The 16,834-nt window shown below is 42.2% G+C and overlaps 1 protein-coding gene across 1 annotated transcript; it reads right to left on the bottom strand.

Moving 5' to 3' along the window:
* Positions 1-7,083: 7,083 nt before the first annotated feature.
* On the bottom strand, positions 7,084-16,581 carry lss (lanosterol synthase (2,3-oxidosqualene-lanosterol cyclase)). The gene is made up of 22 exons (XM_071472626.1): positions 16,467-16,581; positions 15,555-15,723; positions 15,213-15,351; positions 14,608-14,716; positions 14,133-14,254; positions 13,727-13,823; positions 13,479-13,614; positions 12,948-13,056; positions 12,620-12,738; positions 12,331-12,428; positions 12,172-12,199; positions 11,973-12,029; positions 11,022-11,093; positions 10,745-10,795; positions 10,437-10,586; positions 9,925-10,021; positions 9,303-9,408; positions 8,948-9,013; positions 8,785-8,865; positions 8,517-8,687; positions 7,746-7,824; positions 7,084-7,582 (listed from the first exon to the last, which is right to left on the bottom strand). The coding sequence occupies exons 1-22, from the start codon at positions 16,478-16,480 to the stop codon at positions 7,445-7,447; spliced, it is 2,208 nt and encodes a 735-aa protein (XP_071328727.1). The 5' UTR covers positions 16,481-16,581; the 3' UTR covers positions 7,084-7,444.
* Positions 16,582-16,834: the final 253 nt, after the last annotated feature.

Below are 16,834 nucleotides of genomic sequence, written 5' to 3'. Positions count from 1 at the left end.
CAGTGCAGCAACGGTCGGCTACCGTTCATGAATTTCTAGTATTTCATGGACAGTTTACACAAAAAAGCACCAGGCTGCTTCTTATTTATCAGTGTTGGTACAGTAAAATGGAAGATTCACAGTTTAGCAAATCTTTTATTATACAGCTGATACAAACAGGATTCAAGCGAGTGTGCTGGGGAGGTGCAGGGTGTGTAACTGTCTCTGAAAAACATTGCTGAACAAAGGTCTTAATTCAACCTTCCCTGGGTAAATAAAGATAATATAAGTGCACACCAATAGATACTGAGCACATACACAGTTATAAGAAACTCTGAGGTCATGTGAAATAGAGAGTGAGGAGGCAAGAGATTGTCGAGATTATTTGCTTTTATGATGAACAGGGAGCAGTTATGATCAGTGTCTAATACATGGAAATGTACACAGTGTCTCTCTCACACAAACACACACAAACACACACAGGTGTAGGAGTCATTGAAGGCAGCACTGCAGGTAATCTGTCAGAGGAGAGTCAGAGACCGGAGCTGTGTTGCTTCGTGTGTGTTGCTCTTTCTACTTTAAAATGTATTGACTGGATACCTCATACAAGACAATGCAGTACATGACACTTAAACATGACTCTGAAAAACTTAAGTTGCATTTCATGCCCTAAGAGTTGAAAAAACACAAATGAAATGTAGTTGGTTGATTAACTGATTATTATTTCATATCCTAAGAGTTGAAAAACACTCATTTTGAAATGCAGGTTGTTCGATAACTGATTATTATTGTAGGTATGAAGAAGGTGTCCAGGTGACAACTTGTTTCTCTTCTCATCAACGAATCGTCATCTAGTCAGAGTCACTGCTGCAGGAGCTGCTGGAGGACTAGAACAAGAACAAAATCATTATCATTTCATGTGTTGATGATGTGTCAATCAATTAATAAACTTGAGATTATTATGGAAGTTAAAAATTGAAGGACATTGTGTTGTGTCAATAATTTAATTTAATTTCATTATTATTATTTTTTTTTTTTAATGTTGAATGCATTTCTGGATCCAGGAACTTGTTTATAATTATTATTTATAATTTGTTTCGAGTTGTGTTTCTGGCCATCTGATTAATATAAATCCAATATTCACTCACTGTCATCTGGCTGTTTAGCTGCTAAATGCTCCACTATGTTCACTGGCTAATTGCTAACGAGGTCTGTCTGCTGTAGGTTTGAGGAGCCTGCTACAGTCGAGAGCAGTTGTAGATATTGAATCAAAGCAGTAAAGTTGAAGGTCGGGAAACCAAAACAATGAGCTAAAAGATGCTAAAAGGCTCCATTGAGCTGAGGGGAAAATTAAAAATGGGCCTGCATTAAAAATGAAAAAATAATTAATTATATTGAAAAATATCATTTGTGGAAAAACTGATTCCCATCACATCTAACAGTTTCATTGACTGCTTAAGTGAACTTTGCTCTTTAATTTGATCTCTTTAATTTCAAATGTTCCTATTACCTTTGGTCACTGTTGTACAGTATTTACTTCGCTAACTAGAGACTCCATAGTTTTCACTTTCAATAAAACAACTGGATCTTACCCCATGACACTTCCTTCCTTTCTTGTGACAATGGCCATGCATGTGACCATGCTTATGTTTGTGGCCATGACCATGTCTGTGGTGTCCATGTCCGTGCCCATGGTGACCATGTCCGTGCCCGTGGTGACCGTGTCCATGCCCGTGGTGCCCATGCCCATGCTCATGACCATGTCCGTGGTGCCCATGCCCATGCCCATGCTCATGACCATGACCATGCCCGTGCCCCTGCCCATGACCTTGGCCAGGTCCATATCCGCAATCAGGCCCTGGTCCGTAACCATGGCCTCCATGCCCTCCACAAGGTGGAGCTACAGGACCACAAGGCTGAGGTGGGCAGGGTCGGGCTGTGCCAGGGCCTGTTGGCCATTGAGGGTATCCACCTGGCGCTGGCTGAGGATGACAGCCCTGGGGATACTGGTTTCCTGTCAAACAAAACGGGTAGGGCTTTTATTTTTTCTTCCAGTTTGTATGAACATGTTGTCCTTAAAATTCAATAAAGTTTGACACTAAGGACAGAGAGGGGGCTGGATACAAGGGAAAAAAACTGAGAATGAACAAAAGGCAATTACAAATGATTTTTGTTTTTACCTCCGTTGTGCCCGTACATTTCAAAATTCCAGATGCAAACCCTGAAATGTTAACAAAGGGAAAACATAAATACATGAAAGTAAGATAGCAAGGTTATTAAAACACACACATTAGTCTTTTTCTAGTTGTGACGACCCTCATTGACATAATCCGTTCTGTAGCCCCTTCCCCTGACCTTAACCATCATAAATTAAAGTTTAACCTAATCCCCTCACCTAACCCTAACCCTCTTCTTGACCCCTACCCCCCATCCCACCCTAACCCTAAGCCCTTTCCTAACCCTAAACTTCTATCCTATCCTTGAATCTGACCCCTTACCTTTGACCTGCCCTAACCCCAACCAAGGTGAGGTGGTTAAGAACATATGGAAGACAGGGGTCATCTCCAGGTCCGGGCCCAAAAAGTAAAGCCAAAATAGAGGTCCACAGTTCAACACTTCACCACCTCCAAATAACTTATTAAAGCACCCACACCAAGGTATTTTACCAAAAGACCTATTTCAGCATTTTATTATACCAGGTCTTATTGTATCCACGTCCTCTCAAGCACTCTTTAAGAGTGCTGCATTTTTCACCAAACCTTACCCTTACTCTGACGCTAACCCTCAAACAGCCCTTCAAAGCTGTGAGGATCAGTCCAAATGTCCTCACTCTGTAATGTCTATAACTATAAACTGGTCATCACAAAGATACAAGATAGGAGTAAAAGTAAACACACACACACTCACATACTTTATGATAATTCATCCTAGATAGCTCGATAGTAAACTTACTGTGTGCTGGAGTGCAGTTCCACGGACGCAGCAGTCTCCTGGTTGTGTTTTTATATGAAGCCACACCTCAGCTAGAAACAAGCCATTGCTCATCATCAGGGGCAGAGCCTGACTCAAGCCAACTGTTTTTTTCTTTTCTTTTTATTCTTGTGCAACATATGCTTAAGATTTTTCATGCTCTTTGTAACTATCTGAAACATGACTGTTTATACGTTTCTGTCACCATAAGGCATCAGATAAGGAGCAATTAAAGAATACCTGCAGATTCACAGCACATGTGTTGATATTGCATAGTTTTTTTTTTATTAATTAAAAAAAAGAAAGCCCCTAAGATCTGTGTGCATCTCAATTATCATTTAAGTCGAGGACTCGGGGACTAGAAAGCATCACATCGTTTACCACCATCCAGTGGTTTTATTAAGAACGACACTGTATGAACACCAGTGTCTCACATAATCCCACCAGCCCTTTCCTCACAGAACCAACTGGGATTTTGCTCAGGATTGTTTCATTTTTCTACAAACCAAAACTTCCAGGATAGGGCACCTCGGTGGCTCACCTGGTAGAGCGCATATCATTAAGGTTTCGTCCTAACCACAACGGCCCACAGTTTGAATCCGACCTGCGGCCCTGTGCAGCATGTCATCCCCTGTCTCTCTCCCCAACTTTCCTGTATCTCTCTCTCGCACTTTACCAATAAATAAAGGCATAAAAAGCCAGAAAGAAATGATAACAAAAAAAAAACAAAAAACAGAAAAAAAACTCCAGGTAAACCTGAAAGATGTTGTGTTTAAAAACCCATATAAGCTACCAAATCACCAAGTCGACCTGGATACAGTGTAAACAGAGAGAACAACTGAAGTTGTGTAGAGAAACCATCAATCTTTGTTTTCACTTTGAAATTTATTACATCAGAGCCAACGTATGCTTTGGATATGTTCTGACAAAAGCATGTTCCTTTGGCCAAAATACAAATGCATTTGAGTTACAAACATTTTTAAGATCATAAACAAACCTTAGGCTGTAAGATAAAGAGATTATTGTGTGAGCTAATGAAGATGAAGATGACAACTTGTTTTATCCAGAAATCTTCATCTAATCAGAGTCGCTGCTGCAGGAGCTGCTGGAGGACTGCAGGAGGGATGAACATAAGAGACACACATTAGCTCATCATTTAAAACCCCCAGGAACCAACGACCAAACTGATTTTAACTTTAGTGAGATGCCCTTCAGCAAGGCACTAAACCTCCTTTGGCATCATACAAGACTGTGGTTGTACCCAGCGACATCGGTTAAAAAACTTCTTAAAAACATGTTATCAATCAATAACAGTGTATCCCTGTGACCAGTTCTGATTAGGTTGGATTGCACAAACTTTTCATGTTGGGTTTCACATTAATTCTCAACCAAATCCACTTTTTGTTGTGAATGAGTTGCACACTGCATTATTGAATCTTACCCCATGACAGTCCTTTCCCTTCTTGTGACACTTCCTATGCTTGTGGCCACACTTGTTTCTTTTTCTGCGCTTGGGTCCACACCCATGTCCATGGCCTGGCCCGTGGCCATGGCCACAACAGCCTCCATGCCCATGTCCATGGCTAGGCCCGTGGCCATGGCCACAACAGCCTCCATGCCCATGTCCATGATTGTGCCCATGTCCATGTCCATGGCACCCACGACAGTTTCCTCCTGGAAAAAAAAAATATGTTTTACACATTCAATACAGGAAGAAAGAGGTGAACATGACCCAGAAGCAGATGTGTAGTTTACCTTGGTTGCCCCTGAACATTTTGAAACTTCAAACCCTAAAAATGAGAACGAGATAAATGAAAATGATGTAAAAAAAAAAATAAATAAATAAAATTCACACATATCCAATGTGACTAAAAAATTCACAAAGGAAAGATGGCAATGAACTTCACAAAAACATGCAAACTTTAAAGCTGCAACACTAGGCTGTGTTAAGATGTGAAATGTAACACATTAAAATTATATCAAAAAAAAAAAGACCATCACCCTTTGCACATCAAAGTTACAGAGGGACAGATGATATAAAATAAGTAGAGTTTTAGAGGTGAACTTACTGAACCCAGGAGAGCAGATCCACCGATGCAGCTGCCACCTGCTGCTCCTTTTATCAGCAGCCACACCTCATTCTGAAGCAGATTGTGAGGGGCAGTGCCCCAACTCCCATCACAAAATCTTTGTTATGAGAAAGTTTGATCTGCATCATACACTACATGTGTACAGTGAGAATGCTCCATTCAAATTTGTTGAAATAGCATTTACATGTTATTTGTAAAACTCGAACTTGTATCACAAACTTTGCGACACTATTACCTGATATCTTCTGTTAAGTTTCAGTCAAATGCACAAACACACATCACGCAACCCGAGTATGTTAATTTTTAGTTCTTTTGTCCTCTGCCCAGGATGTTTGATGAGCCTGTTTCTTTGTTACCTTTCCCTCAGAGCCAACCAGTGTGTTATCAGCAAAGAAAACCTGTATTTTCTCTTCTCAAGGGTGAAGAAAGACTGTTTTTTTCAAACTGGCTTTGTAATGTCTTTGTAATGTCTACCTGTGTTGCTCACACTGCACAACATAATAATGAGCAAAACAAAATGAACATTAATTAACAAATACACGTTTGTTGTTATGCTGACTGTGTAAAATTAAGTGTTTTTTAATGTTATCAAGACCAAGTTATGTCTGTGCATAGGCCTAATAAATAAATATCCAAGCTTTTCACTTGAGACTTGATTTCTGTTTTCAAGTCTCACATCAAATCAAGTCTCGAGGGAGTCAACTGTCAATGATCAACTCTTAAGTCAAGTCTGAAGTCAGGTCTTTAGGCGTTCGCATCTCAAGTTGTCTAGTTTAGGGAGTAAAGTCTTAAGGTAGTCAGGACTCGAGTCAAGTCTTAACATAGTTAAGTCTGAAGTTAAGTCTTTGGGAGCCCCCTCCTAGTCATGTCTTTGGCAGTCAAGTCTAAAATCATATAAAATCTTTAGGGAGTCAATTTGGGAGTCAAGTCTGAAGTCAAATCTGAAATTTCCTCTATAGGGAATTATGTCCCAGTCATGTCTTTGTCAGACAAGTCTCAAATCATGTAAAATCTTCTAAAGCCTTGTCAAGTCTTCAGGGAGCCAAGTGTCAAATTAGGTTTTTTAAATTAAGGGAGTCAAGTCTAGTCTTGCAGTAAAGCTTCAAGCCTGAAGTGCACAACCGTGGAAAAATCTAACAACTGTCATTTTAGACTGATTACAAATACAAATTCTAGAGAAAACCCCATCCTCCTCCTCCAACAATGCACCTATTAACCTCTGAGGGGCTGGAGAAACTCCGTCATTCTTTCCATTCAGTTAACATTGTGAAACCACTTGATTGACATGGTGCCATCCCTGAGTCATCCAGAGGAGGATATGTGGAAAAGGTGAGCGAGGTGAATCTAAAACAGCTTTCTTATCAGCATCGGTGCATGCTTAAGGCTCTGCACAAACAATGCACAGCAGAAGGCACAAGTTTAACCAGTTAGATCATCTTGTCTTGTATGCCTGGTGTCAAGCATGGAATCCAATCGCTACAGTGACCTGCTTCTGCAGCCTGAACGTCAGCTACACAAATCAAGACATAGACAGCTTGTTTACCTGAGACACTCCCACGATAGTTCAAGATCTCATGTGCATGTAATCATTGGAAACATTCACTCACACCTACACATATCTTTTCATCAATAGAACATCTCAACATTCATGACCACACCTTTAACTCCTCTTTAAAAATCCAGGTGTGTTAGTGAAAGCATTGGTGGGCAAAGGGCAAAAAAACAGACATCTTGGTAACAAATAGCTTCTTCACAGCATAAATCAGGAATGAGTGGCAGGGAACCCAGCATCATACAGTACAGAGACACATGTCATGAGTGTTTGCAGTGTGACTGATTAAGTCTGACGATCTACGGTTTGCTTATATCTTTTTTTGCTGGTGCAGAGGTGACAAAATGTGCAAATTCTGCATCTAAAAGTTAATAGGAGACTTAATGCTAAAAGTTGCAGGTTTGAATTCTCTCCTGCAAGTCCTGACTGCTCAACAAAATGTCTTGTGAGGAAACAAACCAGTGCACTCAGTGAAGACAGCAATCACAATAATTCCATAGAAAAAATCTTTATTCTAAATGTAAATGGAAGGGAGGGGGCATGAATATAAGCCAACATGGACATGAAATCTTTTATACACTTTAGAAACCAGGGCACATTTTCTGGGCGTCTTAGATAGCAGCAGATTATCACAGCAGATCTGTGAGGAGTAGCTCTGGTGGATGTCAACACAGAGAGAAATTCAAAGAATGAAATGTGTTTCTTCATCTGATGGATTCGGAAAAACACAGCTGAAGTGCTGAGAGTGTTCAAGCATTGAAAAAACATGCGCTTTCCAAAACTGGTTGTCTGAACTTTGTGGCTGTTGTTGCTTTTTTGTTTTGATTGTAGTCTCGTTAACTTTTAGAAATCTTCACAGCTTGACCTTCCCGGCGAGCGGACTGCTGGGGTAAAGTGTTGAGAAGCGGCCGAGGGTCCAGACTGGAAAAACATTTCTGTAGGAGGTGTAGCTGATGGCACAGCTCTTGTTGAACACGCCTGCAATATTCTCCTGGTGAGGTGGAAGCACAGAGCGTCACTTATCAAGGCCTGCACAATATTTCATATTTTCATTGGATTATTTCATTTAAAGTTGTATTAACGGCAGAGTAAGCTCTGTATATTTAGAGTATATAACATATAAGTAATAAAACCTTTGCAAAGCAGAGACTCACCTGTGGCCAGTCTCCATTGGGCAGCTGCTTGTCAATCAGGAGCTGCACTCCTCTCTCTATGGCCCTCCTGTCCGGATGCCTGGATATATACACAAGTGATTTTACTGACTTCACATGAATTCTTTTGTTTGGATTCAGTTCATTTTGATTAGATTCAATTTTACTCGAAAAGTTGGAAGTTCCTTTTGCAGCTAAATGAATAAACAGCACAGCATGTGTGTGATCAAAAGCACAACCATTAAACAATCAATCAATCAATAACATAGAAACATGAGCGTCAGTCCGACCTGGATCTAACGTACAAACCTATAACTGGAGCTGTTCTGAAATAAATAACATTTCCTACACTAGTTGTCCTGACACTAGTTCCACCCCTCAAAATTAAAGCATGCACACTGAACACGTTGGCTTTTTTACTGGTGAGACTTCACAGTGTAACATGTTGCCAAATTGCTAACATTTTGCTAACGGCTAAATAGATTAAATACAGGAAATTAAATTCTTCTACACTGCTCTGACTTCCTGTGTAAACTACTGTTTTAAAGCAGTGAAGAAGAACTGGTTTCTGCTGTTTTATCAGATGTGAAACTACAAAGTTTATTAATAAATTACACAGTGTCAGAGTGGTGTATAGACAGTATCAGAGCCGTTCCTGATACTAGTATTGGTATCTGAACAACTCTACTCAAAACAGCAATTCTGCTAAAGCCCAAACCTGAACCCATCACATCCAGTCAGATCCCATCGTGATCCAGCAGAGGGCTACTTTACCTGGCAGCCATGAGGCCTAACAAAGCCCAGCAGGTGTTGTGGATCTGAGCAGCGCTGCTCTGGATGTAGCGCCGCTGCTCGCACGACTCAAAATCCTCCCCCCAACCTCCGTCCGGCATCTGTCGGTCCAGCAGGAACTGACAGGCTTTCTGCACCTCTGCACACACGTCCCTGGTAACAGGACACAGGGGTGCAATGAAGTATGTAAGCAAGGAGTTAATGTGTGTCCTGTGTGGCTTATTCAACCATCAGTGTTTGGTTGTCTTACTCATCCTCATAGATGTGACCCATACAAGCGAAAGCTTCGAGGCCAAACCATATTCCATATGTGAAGCACACTCCCCAGGACCTGAGCACAAGCAGAAAGGGACCGAGCTTGACCTCTTGATCAGGTAGGACATCAGACAGTGAAATCACGACTGTGGACTCACCCTTCCCAGGATCCATCTGGCCTCTGCACCTTCCTGCAGTACTCCAGACCGTCTCTCAGAGTGGACCTGCACAAGAACCAGTCAACTGTCTTACAGCCTTCACCTCTTTCCCCCAGAGTTTGAATCCCAAACCTCAACAAGAACTGATAAATTATTTAGGTAAGAATGTTTTTTTTTTCATCATGTGCAAATATAAATGTTTTCCATAAACCCAGAAATGTGTGCTCAAAGAATTTTTAATACACACAGAGGCAGCCGGTTTAGAGTGAAAAGATCTTTGCTGATTGTTCTTCTGTGTCACTCAGTAACTGACACTGAAACACCTCCTCACATGTGCATGTGCTGTGTGGTGTACCTGATCTCCTCCGCACGGTGCTCAGGGTAGGCCTTCTGGAAGTGCCTCAGAGCCTGCATTACAGCTGAGGTGCACTCCACATAGGTGTAATCTATCATGATGTCACCTGTTTGTGTGTGTGAGAGGGACACAGAGAGCACACACGGTTACTCATAACTCCTCAACACACACTACATCCTCTTTTCAACAGGGAAAATGACGATATTAGGCTCTCTGCCCTTTGATACTGTAAAGGCCATAATACTGCAGCACCCTCAGAGTGCAATGGAATGAGTCTCCCAGTAACCGAATGTTGAAAGAACACTGAAATGCCATGTTTATATTTGGCTCCTCGTTTCCCTTTTTCGTATCTGAATATTTGCAGCGTGAGTCACACTGACGTTCCTGCCAGCGTTCACACCACTGAGCAGTCCACTGAGCTGCCCTACACAGGGCTGTTCGATCAGGCGTCAACTTACACCATGATCTCAGTAAATCTGAAATCAGCCCTGGCTCTAACAGCGACAAATCACTGCAGCGGCTTTTTCTCCGTCTCCACTCCACACAGAGCATAACTAATGTTTCAGTCTGACAGTGACGTGCATGAAATGGGTCTAGAGTGAGGTGCTGGCAACATACTCACCAAACACCTCAGAGGGGTTGAGTAGCTCCAGGAGTCTTCCTCCTCTCTTAGTTTCATACGTTGCAAATCCGCCGTCCGAGTTTCTCATGCTCAGAAGCTACAGGGAGACGACAGACACATGCAGGACGACAGGAAGCAGCTCTTCAGAGAATAGTGGCTTCAGTTTGGGCTGTAGGCTGATTTTGGTTTGTGTGTGGAGTAAACAGTTGGGATAAAATAAATTAATTAATAGTGGTTGGATTCTGTTGCCTTTGCAATGAGCTAGGTTCACTGGTTCCCCCTGTTTTGGTGTTTTTACTGTTCTAAACTAACAGCATGTTTCACAAAGTGGCAACTGTTCCTTTGAACCAGTGAGTGTCAAATTGTAAGATCTGAGGCTTCATAATGCATGAAGTGCAGGAGGATTGTATATATCTCAGTGTACAATACCAAAAGACTCGGAGCACATTTGGGTATGAACTCAAAAATAATAGTAAATTAGTCCTCCATCTATTTTCTGTCTGCAGCCTCACCACGTTGACAGCGTCATACAGACGCTCAGAGGCGATGGGCTGGCTGATGGAGGGGCACAGTTCCTGCAGCAGCATCACTGACTTCAGGCCCTCGGCTGTGCAGTCAGCCACGATCCAGCCACAGTCACGGGTACTGAAGGGGAAGCCTCCCTAAAAAAACAGGTTTATGCAGTACAGTGTATGCGTCTATTCATATTTTACTTTGACTTTTTTCCTCCTTGGATTTAATTACCAGACACATTTTAGTCTTTTATTTAGGAATAATAGGAAAAATGTTGAAAAGTGGCTCTTGTGCGATATTAGTTTACCTTGTTCATTTGTCTGTAGTACTTCTCATATTCAGGAGGATTCTCAGGTATCTGGTGAAGTGGAAAAACTAGTCAGGCAAATGAAAGCAGTGGATGATCATATCGCACCGTTTTAATCTTTAGCACATCTGAATGTCCTGCAAATACATCAGAAAGTACAAACACATGTTTGTTTCCTGCTTGACAATGAAAACCATAACTCTGCTTTGTTTTTGTTTTCCCAACACCAGTATACAGGAGGATTAGTTTAGATTAGTGAGACACACACTGATCGTACCTGTGTGATGGTGAGAAACTGATGGGCGTCTCGGAGACACTCAGCTAACCTGGGGTTGTCCTGGGCTCCTGCCTGAACCGACCCAACACACAATTTATTATACTTTTTACAATCAGCTACATGATACATTTGAGTCAAAACTCCACACCAAACAGAGTGGTGATCAATTATTCTCAAGGTGATCAATGATCTGTTAATGACAATATCGACATTTCTATTTTGGTATTATTAGATTATTAGAGGTCAGCTCGTGATGTGAACATCACTGTGGGCAGGAGGTTGTGGCTCAGCATTTGCCTCGTTTGCCTCCAATCAAAAGAGACGACAATGTTCTGTGTGTCATTGTAATTTGAAGTGTAGGAACATCATGACATCACATGTGGAGTCCCTCAGGGGTCAATACTGGATGAGCTGCAGTTCAGTTTGTACATATAAGCCACACAGTATTGAAGCATAACCAATGTTATTGTATTTATGTGGATGACATCCAGTTATACCTGCTCCCGTCCCCCGTTAAATCACTGGCAACATGCATCAAAAGCAGAAATGATGAACGTCCGAGCAGGTCAACAAGGACAGAACTGAAATTCTTGTCATTGATACTAAAACTCTGCAGCAAGAAATATATTCTTCTTTAGTGTCTCTCACCCTGGAACATATCATACAGAAATCTGGGTGTTTCTTTGAATCTGAACTTCATTTCCAGAGTCCAGAGTCTTATGTGCACATCTCATAATATATCCAGAGTGAGACGCTTCTTGTCTCATGCTGATGTAGAAAAATGTGTACATGCATTCACAGTGAGACTGTACTGATCTGCTGAACAAGACTGTGTCAATAACAGTTTATAGTCCTCATAAGAAAGAACAGCATTGATCACAGTACACCTTTAGAATATATGCCTGCTTGCATTAATAATACTGCAGGTGTGAGTGGCTGGGTTTACGTTACCTCGAGGAAAGCCTGTACAGCAAAACAAGTATCCCAGAGTTGAGATCCATTGGTCCCCTGTGCAGAACAAAAAGGACAAAACGGTCAAACACTCACCAAGTGCACAGGTAAAAAAAGAATGGCTTCAAAACTACAGCTTCATCTGTTCATGTGTTCGCTGCCACTCAACAGACAAACGTAGCAGGGAACAAATTCTCACCTGCATTTTCATCCCATCCAGTCCCAGCCTGGAACACAGAGAACTTTCTGTTAGTTTACCTGCAGTTCACTTCATATTATACAGGCATATTGCAAGATCTAGCTTCACAGGAGAACACCTGATGGAGCAGTGAGGGTTTTGAAGTTGTTAGAGACTGACCAGAGGTAGTCTGGGATCCTGGACACGTGCTCCTGAAAGACCGGAGAGGAGGGACCGTCTACAGACCAGCGAACCAGCATGTTGATCGTCTTGGAGATCTGAGGGGAAAAGACCAAGACTTTAAGTTCACACACACTCTGATGGTTAGAAGTTAAGTTGTAGTGTTTTTTTGACCTGTGTTATACTTCAGTTATTTGCATCACATAGTGTTTCAGATGTTTTTCAATTTCTTTATTTTGTTGTCTGTGCATACAGAGCTCATACTCTATTCAGTCGGTGCATTTATTACCGGTCCGATGCTGATACATTTGGTGAAGCGGTCGTCGGCCTGGATGTGCTCATACAGCTCTTTGACCGCTCTGCCTCTCAGTGCGCTGAGGTGGTGGGCTTCATACACATTTAACACCACTGCAGGGAAACAGGAACAGAGTCACAAGGTCAGGGAGGTGATTCAAAGGGCAGCGTTTAGGAAAACGAAAAACTTCTTTTCCTCTTTTTACTATTGCGTAAAAACATCCTGTAGCCATGGAAACGTCTAGTGTTGTTTCGATGTTGTTGCCTGTTTTACAGCAACATACGTGTGTAGGCGGGGGTTTATCATCCTGGTGCATACTCACTGTAGGCAAAGGTGAGCAGTGGGCTGTGGGGTGTGTACATGTCACATGCTGCCACATTGTTCCTCTGAGCAGCCCAGGTGATGCTGGCATAGTCTTGGACATAAAGCTCCTACACAACAAAGAGCAAGATGTATACATACACAATGTTTCTAAATGTTTTTAAATGAAATGATCTTTTTTGTGATAAGCTACTGTGGAGTCTGTGGAGTTTCCTACGTGTTTCCTCTGCTTTCTGTTCAGTCATGAATGTTCGACTGTTATCACTACAATAAAAAATCTGTATTATTTGGTCTCTGTATTGTTATGGGGCCGGATGTGGGCCACCTACATTTCTGAGGTTTTCAGCCAATAGTTGGAAAAAGTTAAGAGCAGCTGATCTACATTAAGTCCTGGGAATTAAACACAAAGCCAATAACAAAACTGAGCCAAAAATAGCCTTTCTATAATTTCTTCAAAATTCAGTTTATCATCGAGCTCTGTCTGTAACGTGAGAGTGTGGCCCCCCCTTGTGGGACCGTTCGGCTCCTGCACCTGTCTGAGGCTGAGGATTAGCGAGTCTTCCTCGGCTGCCAGTCTGACAGCATAGCAGTAGCTCATGGGGAGGTAGACCTGGCGGCAGTGACACCACAGCGTGGAGGGGTGGGCCGGCATCCAGGCCGGGAACAACCTGGAGCAAACAACAACAACATGTGGAGCAACATGATGATGTTTTCTGTGCATTTAAATCGTGGCTGATGGGTGGAGGAGAATATGAAGGGGTGTCAGAACATCCAGCGTACCACATCTCTGGTAGGAGTGTGTTCATTCCCTCCCAGCTGTAGACATTTAAAATGGCCAACCAGAATTTCCCCCACGAGGGAATCCCCACTGCACCGCCTGAACAAAATAAAAACACAGGGAGCTTTGGTTTACAGGAGCAAAGAAGCCGGACGTGGTTATTATTATAATAAAGTTTATGGTTTCACATTTTCTCACATTAAATTTGCAGGAAATACAACTAAACACAAACAAACAACAAAATCTGTTTTTTACATGTGGATGTTTTGGGATGGCAGTAAATGTGTGTTACCATAGAAACAAATGATCAGTACAGGATGTAAGTATCACTGTATTTAGTTGACTGTGGCTTTATTAATAACATACTGCAGAGCTTTGTGCTTTTCATTTCCACGTATCCCTGCCCACCTTTGCTGTGCAGGTTGTTCCGGGCTCGAACCATATCTGGATCATCAGGGTCAACTCCCAGGATCCTCAGTGAGGTGTAACTCAGTGCTGTGCCGAAGACGGTAGACTTATCTTCAATGTGTCTGCAAACAAAACACACACACACACACACACACACACACACACACACACACACACACAATGCTACTACAATCTATATCCAGACAGCCTGACACTGTGTCACGTCTGACACCTCTCCTGTAATTATTTTGTAGCAGCAGTGTCGATGAGCAGACACTCCTCTGGTGATTACTACACCAATCTTTGTGTGGCAGTTTAACAACAGTTATATGCAGATGCTTCTATCATAGGGTTTCATTTCACCATAAACACTGAGCCTATGAATATAATAATTTTTCTGGAGCGAGATGACAAAATGATGCTTGTGCAGCTGTCGATGAATATCAAAAGACACAAAAGCGTGTTGTTGACTTACAGACCCCAGCCTCCATCTGGCAGCTGAACGGAGCGCAGGTACCTCACCATCTCCTTCTTCCAGGCCTCGGGCAGCGGGATCTTCGCCACATGGCATGTGATCAGGAGGCCTGAGAAACACACACACACACACACACGTGTACAGGTACACACACACAGAGACAAAAAAAAAATTGCTATCGTGAAATCCTCAGCTCTGTTTACACCAACAGCTTCACCTGCACCAGCATTTGTCAGCATAACAAACTGATCAAGCAAAAAGAAGGAAATGTTGGTTAAAGAGATGGTTTATTAAACACTGAACTGTCCCTCAGGGACTTTTTCTCCTTATTTTTGTTGTATTTTGCACAGTGCAATGATGGTTTTCTATTCCTGTGTCAGTTAGAGATACAAAGTGTGCACGTCTTCTGTAACCTTCAGAAATCACGTCACCTGATGTCATAAAAACAGGGTCTACCAGCACCTTCAAAAACCCTCTATCACTGGAGGGTGACAAATTCTACACATAGTGGCTTTTAATTTAGAATTTATGTGGAAGGACTAAATAAAGCCACCGCATATTTCAGGTGTGAAATGAAAGGGCATGGGCAGGATGATTTGTCTTACCTGGGAGCAGGAAGAGAGGCCCGCCGTAGTCCCCCGCCCAGTGACCGTCCTCGGCCTGGAGGTGTCTGTAGAAGTGCATACCTTTCAGAGCAGCATCCACAGCCGTGTGGGCCGCAGGGGAGCCGGGCACAAACTTACCCTGAGCAGAGAAGACGGGAAGAGAAATTAACAGTAAACTTCATCACTTTGGTTACCAACAGTAAACACAATTCAGAGTTATTTACTTTACTATATAAAAGATGCAGTAAGAATTATCACTCTAGACTCAAACGACTCACAGTAACAAACAACAAACACTTTTCTGACATTTGACACAGAGGACGACAGGAGAGCCAAACCCACCGTGTCCAGGCCTAGTGAGTGGGCCTCCAGCATGGTCTGCTCTCTGTCTGGGGTTTCCTGATCCTCCACGTAGCGCCAGGTCTGCCTGCCCTCGACATTAGTCAGCCTCCAGCGGCTCAGGTCTGTGGCTGGCTCCGTCTTGTACGGCCCCCCTCGCCTCCGCAGCTGCCTGAGAGAGACAGTTAATATTATAATTTATTCCATATGCAGTTTGGTACTGATTCTGAAACTTATCTTTTTGTACTAGATGAAGGAAACTAAAAAGTCTTGCACAATGGAAGCATTTCCTCAGCTGGAAGCTGAAACCAGTAACTCTGCAGGCGACACCGCTGCTGGTTTTTAACTCAAGGTGTGACACTGTGTTCAAGTAATGAAACCATCTTTACGAAGGCATTAAAACCTTTGCAAACCAATTAAAATCTTTCTTGGCTTGTAATGAACCTTATAAATGTGTCTGTTGGCTTTGTTAGAGGTGTGAATTTATTTAGTGTTTATTATTATCAGTGTCAGGTTTCACTAGTCCAAACTAAACATTTACAGATCTATTGGTCAATGTCTGAAAGTTTCTGGTTCTATGTTAAGCACATTTAATTTAAATTAAACTGAAACTAGCAACAGTGAAATACTCATAATGCAGAATGCCCTCTGTCAGTGTTATCAGTCATTATCATCTGATTATAATTACTGCCACTTTGTGGAGTTGCTGCAATTAAATTTTGTAGTTGGTTGAGGTGAAGCTACTTTTAACAACTTTATACTGTATAGTTTGGGTTGTTTCAGTATTAGCAATGCATCAAATGTATTAAAAACCCTCTGTAGTCCATTTTAAAATCTTTACACGTCATTGTTTCTGACGAGAAAAGTCGTTTTTGCGACATTATCCGTTAAATGAAATAATAAAAATAAACTTACGTCCCCTCGGTCATGGCTGCGGTTGCCAGATCACAGTCGAACCCTCCCCTGAACCATATGGATGAATTTCTTTTCACCTGCTCTGAAGCCACCGCCCCCTTCTGCTCTTTTCATGGGAAATGTAGTTTTTTGAAGAATCCACAACCCATCGTTCGATACAGCACAGACTACATTTCCCAGGAGACATGGCGGTGCCGTCCGAGAAGTTTTCTACATGGAGAGACATGAGCAGAGACTCGGCTGTCCAATCACGCCCCGAGTGGGCGGAGAAATGGGCGGGTCTGTCGTGAGATCCTCCAATCAGAGAGCCGCTAGGATAAATACTGCACATGTGCTCACATTGATTATGATAACAGCCTCTAAATGAA

The sequence above is a fragment of the Trachinotus anak genome, unplaced genomic scaffold, assembly GCF_046630095.1.
Source record: "Trachinotus anak isolate AG129_WGS33_773 ecotype Australia unplaced genomic scaffold, CSIRO_AGI_Tana_v1 ptg000039l, whole genome shotgun sequence".
In the NCBI taxonomy this organism is placed as follows: Eukaryota; Metazoa; Chordata; class Actinopteri; order Carangiformes; family Carangidae; genus Trachinotus; species Trachinotus anak.
Note: the sequence above shows the minus strand (reverse complement) of the source record. Positions and strands in the feature narration are given on the sequence as shown.